The 6,000-nt window shown below is 44.4% G+C and overlaps 1 protein-coding gene across 1 annotated transcript in view; it reads left to right on the top strand.

Annotated features, from left to right (window-relative positions):
• Positions 1-6,000, top strand: part of EFCAB2 (EF-hand calcium binding domain 2) — a 134,621-nt gene that overhangs the window by 57,705 nt on the left and 70,916 nt on the right. Inside the window, exon 3 of the mRNA XM_026455123.2 lies at positions 1,506-1,590. Coding sequence (XP_026310908.1) covers positions 1,506-1,590 — 85 coding nt within the window. The remainder of the gene's footprint in view (positions 1-1,505; positions 1,591-6,000) is intronic.

Genomic DNA, 6,000 nt, shown 5'->3' with positions numbered 1-6,000 from the left:
AAAAAAAAAAGGATATATCCAGAATCCTGCCATGTCTCACCACCTTCACTGCTACCATTCTGGCCCACGTCTCCCGCCTGGAGTACTGCGGCGGCCTCCTGCCTGCTCTCTCTGCTTCCACCCTTGTCGTAATAGCCAGAGTGATGGTCAGCAGACCACATCGCTTTGCTGCCTGGAAAAACCCTTCAGCGGCTTCGCTTCTCATTCAGAGTAAAAGCCAAAATCCTTAAAGTAGCCTACAGGGCTTTTTTTTTATTTTGAGATGGAGTTTTGCTCTTGTTGCCCAGGCTGGAGAGCAATGCAATCTCGGCTCACCGCAACCTCCGCCTCCCAGATCCAAGCAATTCTCCTGCCTCAGCCTCCGGAGTAGCTGGGATAACAGTTATGCGCCACCACTCCCAGCTACTTTTGTATTTTTAGTAGAGACGGGGTTTCACCCTGTTGGCCAAGCTGGTCTCGCACCCCTGACCTCAGGTGATCCACCCGCCTTGGCCTCCCAAAGTGCTGGGAATACAGGTGTGAGCCACAGCGCCTGGCCAAGGCCTCTTGACAATCTATTCCTCACCTTCAGACTCATACCTTTCTGATCTTATTTCTTACTCTTCTGCACTTACTGTTCTCTCTGCCTGAAAACTCTGCAGTTGTTCATAAGGCTGGCTCCTTCCCTCCTTCAGGTATCTGCCCAAGTGTCACCTTACCGCAGAGACAGGCCTCTCTCAGACCACCGTATCAACCCATTCTCCCCCACCCACGCCCCACCCAGCATCCCTCATGTCCCTACCCTGTTTATTCCTTCCTCCATTTTTCACACCATTTGCCTTACTATGTATTTTATCAAATATTACGAGCTTATATATCTTTCCCAATAAAAGCAGCTCTATAGAGGCAGGGATTTTTTTTCTATTTTGTTCCTTGCCATAACCTTACCACATAGTAAGTACTAGGTAACTATTTATTGAATATATATATGAGTGTTTCATATATGTAAGTCATAGTCCAAAACTAGTTTGAAAGCTCTTTGAGAAAATGTCATGTTGGTTTTTATGCCTTTCTTCCTGCAGCTCCGCAAGCATAGAATAAGGCAAGGTAGGCAGGGAACACTACGGATAAGCAAACAGTATCTGTTGTGTTGGATTCACTGTGCCTCTCAGGCGAGGACTCTACCTACCCAGAGGACTTGAGAGAGAGGCCGCTGCTGGAAATATTCTATCACCGTGATTGGAGTGGTTCCATGGGTATGTGTGTATGCAAACACTTAATTAAGCTGTGTACTTCAGATCAGTGCACCTTTCCCATATGTGTATTATGCCTCAGAAAAAATGTTTACAAACAAAATATATCCTTTGACATCTCCAGAGGAAGTTAAACATGCTAAATGATACATAAAGATAAGGAAAGAGTTCTTCATATGCTTGCTTATTAAGATTGCTAGTCTGGTTATTAGAGTTTTTGTTTTCAATTCAAAGCTAAAGCAAGATAATTTTTATTTACTTTGTCTTTTGCAGAGATAATAGTAGCAGAATTTCACAAAAAAATCAAGGAAGCATTTGAAGTGTTTGACCATGAGTCGAATAATACAGTGGATGTGAGGTTTGGAAATATTTTTTTTTGTTACACTTCTAAATTATTGATACAAGTCATAAGATACAAGAGAACTATTTTCTCTTCTTTTTACACTGTACCTTGGATTTATTATGCTGTTTTAAGTATTTATTTTCCATGCTCTGTAAAAGGTCTTTGCTAGCTATTGCTTTGATAAGTACTGTTTCTTATTCTTCATACTCTGGTAGAAAGAATACACTGTATTCTCATTGCCTGTTCCAACCTATACATTGTAAACTCTGTGAGTGAGACGAACTGTATTTCAGTTTTAGTGCTTGGCGCATAGTTGGCACTCAGGACGTAGTCGCGTGAAGGAACGGCATTTGCTTTGTAAAACACGTAAAGATGTATTATAAGGCCACGAATAGGATATTGCAAGGAAACGTTAATAATGCCTATGCGATGGCACACTCCCCCTGTAAAATAGCGAAAAGAACCCAAACAGAAGAACACAAAACCACAGGAGAAGACATGAATACTGGTGGGTCTGAAATGGAGGACACAGCTGGAGTCTGAAACAAAACAAACAAAAAACCCCTTAAAAGACAGAAGAGATTAGACGCTAATAAGAATTGTAGGGTTTGGCCGGGCGCGGTGGCTCAAGCTTGTAATCCCAGCACTTTGGGAGGCCGAGACGGGCGGATCACGAGATCAGGAAATCGAGACCATCCTGGCTAACATGGTGAAACCCCATCTCTACTAAAAAATACAAAAAACTAGCCGGGCAAGGTGGCGGGCGCCTGTAGTCTAAGCTACTCGGGAGGCTGAGGCAGGAGAATGGCAGGAACCCGGGAGGCGGAGCTTGCAGTGAGCCGAGATCCGGCCACTGCACTCCAGCCTGGGCCACAGAGCGAGACTCCGTCTCAAAAAAAAAAAAAAAAAAAAAGAATTGTAGGGTTTGTGCCACACACATCAAAGAAAGGCAATGAAGCTGGGTGTGGTGGCTCACACCTGTAATCCCAGTACTTTGGGAGGTCAAGGTGGGCAGATCGCCTGAGGTCAGGAGTTCAAGACCAGCCTGAACAACATGGTGAAACTCCATCTCTACTAAAAATACAAAAATTAGCCAGGCGTGGTGGCGGGCGCCTGTAATCCCAGCTACTTTGGAGGCCGAGGCAGAAGAATCACTTGTACCCGGGAGGCAGAGGTTGCAGTGAGCCAAGATCACGCCACTGCACTCCAGCCTGGGCGATAGAGCAAGACTGTCTCCAAAAAAAAAAAAACAAAAAAAAAGAAAGGCAATGAAACCATTCTTTCAGGAGGCCAGGCTAAATGAGGGTTATTTGATGAGATTGCAGTCTCAAGACCAGAACCTAGTAAAGAGGCCAGCACAGCAGTGGGAAGTGGTTTGAAAATGGTTCTGGAAAGGACCTGTTTGAGGCTTATAAACCAGTGCCATCAGAGGTGCAGCACCACACAGCTCTGGTGGCTCTGGTCACATTGCATTCTGTGGGAATGACACTGGAACACCAGGCCTTCCTGTGGGTACCCCAGTAGGAAATGAGTGGGCGGGGTGCTAGTGGTGGTGGTAGGGTTGGGGAGGGGGTGCAGCAGGCAGCCCTGGCCTGCAATTTGAATAACTAAGCACATGAATGACAAGTGCCTTGACCTCAGACCTCTCCTTGAAGGGTTCTCCTGGGGACAGGGGACAGAGGTCTTGTTAGAGAAGTCGGGGAAAGTATGGCTTTATGAGAGAGGGGAAAGAGGGAAAAGAAACCAGCATTTGCTTAAGGCTTGCCATCTAACACACTACCTGCAGCTGGGTGCTAGAGGCTTCATGTGGACTACCTCCTATTAATCTTTTTATCTGTGGGTTAAGGTTGGCATCTCCGGTTTCGGGACAAGGAGAAGGTAAACAGTTTGCTCCGTGTCACACCAGGGTTTTTCTAACTCCGAGTCTCTTGCTATGCTACATGACCCACACTCCCACCCCTGCCCTTTAGAGACATCAGGGCTCCTCTTCTGCATTCAGGCTTCCTGACAGTAGCAGTGAAAAGAAAACCTCTGGATCCCTGAGAGCAATGAGGCCAGGCCTTTTATGGTAAAAGGGCCAATTCAGTAAAAGTAAACATGTTTATGGGCTGAATCTTTTTTCCACTGAAAGTTAAAATAGCTTTACCGAGGCCCTGAGGGAAAGTGAATGTTCTTACAACTTAAAGGGTCTGCTTTATGGTTAAAGATGGTTACTACGAACATTGTTATTGTTTTTAGCATTAAAATATTGATGCTGAGTGTATTTGAGGAGGGACAACATGGATGAATGTAGCTTCCTAATCATGATTCCTGTGTTAATTTGTATAGCACTTTAAAGTTTATAATGAATGTTCTCATGCTGCTGGTATCATTACCATCCACTCTTTTTTACAAATTCATTTAAAGATAGGGTCTTACTCTGTCTTCCAGGCTGGATTACAGTGGCTTGATCATAATTCAGCGTGTGTGACCTTGAACTCCTGAAGTGATCCTCCTGCCTCAGCCTCCCAAGCAGCTAGGACTATAGGCACTCGCTACCACGCCCAGCTAATTATTATTTCTTGTAGTGACAGGGGTGTTGCTACGTTGCCCAGGCTGGTCTTGAACTCCTGGCCTCAAGTGATAGACCCTCCTCAGCCTCCCAAAGTGTTAGTATTACAGGTGTGAGCCACTGCACTCGGCCACTCTATAAATTGGAAACTAAGCTTTGGGAGGCTGAGGCAGGTGGATCACCTGAGGTCAGGAATCGAGACCAGCCTGCCCAACATGGTGAAACCTCGTCTCTCCTAAAAATAAAAAAAGTAAAAAAAAAAAAAAAAAAATTAGCTGGGTGTGGTGGCGGGCGCCTGTAGGCCCAGCTGCTTGGGAGGCTGAGGCTTTAGAATCTCTTGAACCTGGGGGGTGGAGATTGCAGTGAGCTGAGATTGCGTCACTGCACTCCAGTCTGGGCAACAGAGTGAGACTCCATCTCAACAAAGCAAACAAACAAAAAAGAAAATGTAAGGATGGAGAAGCCAAAAGACTTGCCCAAGATCACACAATAGGTTAGCAACAAAGTTGGAACTCAAGTTCGTTTCTTCTTTGGGGGCAGCGCTTTCCAGTTTGTGCACCCCCCAGGGGCGGCTCTGAGAATGCAGGATGAGTAAGGTCTGACCCTGTCTTTCCCAGCGCGTTTTCTCAGTTTGTAAAAGCGGTTGATCTATCGAGAATGTATTTTGGCTGATTAAAGTGAAGGTCTAAATAGACTTTTTTTTTTTCCTCAAATTACTCACCAGTTTATTCTACTTACTTCTGGAATTGTTAGGCCTTCTTTATAATATGCAACATTTTATAGAAGGGGTCTTAATTTGGCACGTATCTTATGTGCTGTACCACTTTACCTTCAATGCTCTATTAACTGTTGTCAGTTTATAAAATGATTTAATGTCTGACAGTTTAATATCCTTCTTTTTAAACATTTTAATTAAGGATCGAAGGCAGTATTCTGTGTAAGAATTGAGGAAAGTACATAAAAAAGAATGAATCCTGTCATTTGTGGCAACCTGAGTGAGCCTGGAGACATCATGTTAACCAAAATAAGTCAGGCACGGAAAGAGAAACACCGCATGATCTCACTCCCATGCGGGAGCTAAAAACAAACAAACAAACAAAAAAACTGAGTTCCTGGAAGTAGAAAGTAGAGCTGTGTGTCAGAGGAGAGGAAAGATGGGGAGGAGGGACTGGGGGAGGTTGGTTAATGGATGCAGAATTACAGCTGGATTGGTGGAAGGAGTTCTATTGTAGAGGGTGAATCTGGTCAACTCTCATTTATTTTCCAAAAATAGAAGAGAGGATTTTGAATGTTCACAAGGAAATGATCAATGTTTTAGGTGGTGGAGATGCCAGTTACCCTGATTTGATCATTACACATTGTATAAAGCATTGACGTATCACTCTGTATATCTCAGAAATCTGTACAATTATTTGTCAACTAAAAATAAAAGGGAAAAAACAAGGATTGAGTGGTGTAAAGAAGTGTTTTTCAGGCCAGGTGCGTTGCCTCACGCCTATAATCCCAGCACTTTGGGAGGCCAAAGGGAGGAGACCACCCCTCATATCGTCTTATGCCCAGTTTCTGCCTCCAAAGAAAGAAGAAGTAAAAACTAAAAGGCAGAAGTGAAATCTATAGGCAGACAGCCCAGCGCCGCACCCTGGGCCTGGTAGTTAAAGATCGACCCCTGACCTAATCGGTTATGTCATCTATAGGTTACAGACATTGTATAGAAATGCACTGTGAAAATCCCTATCTTGTTTTATTCTGATCTAAGATCTAATTACCGGTGCATGCAGCCCCCAGTCACGTACCCCCTGCTTGCTCAATCAATCACGACCCTCTCACATGCACCCCCTTTAAGAGTTGTGAGCTCTTAAAAGGGATAGGAATTG

This window comes from Piliocolobus tephrosceles, chromosome 1 (genome assembly GCF_002776525.5).
Source record: "Piliocolobus tephrosceles isolate RC106 chromosome 1, ASM277652v3, whole genome shotgun sequence".
Taxonomy (NCBI): Eukaryota; Metazoa; Chordata; class Mammalia; order Primates; family Cercopithecidae; genus Piliocolobus; species Piliocolobus tephrosceles.
This window is presented reverse-complemented; position numbering and strand designations above follow the sequence as displayed.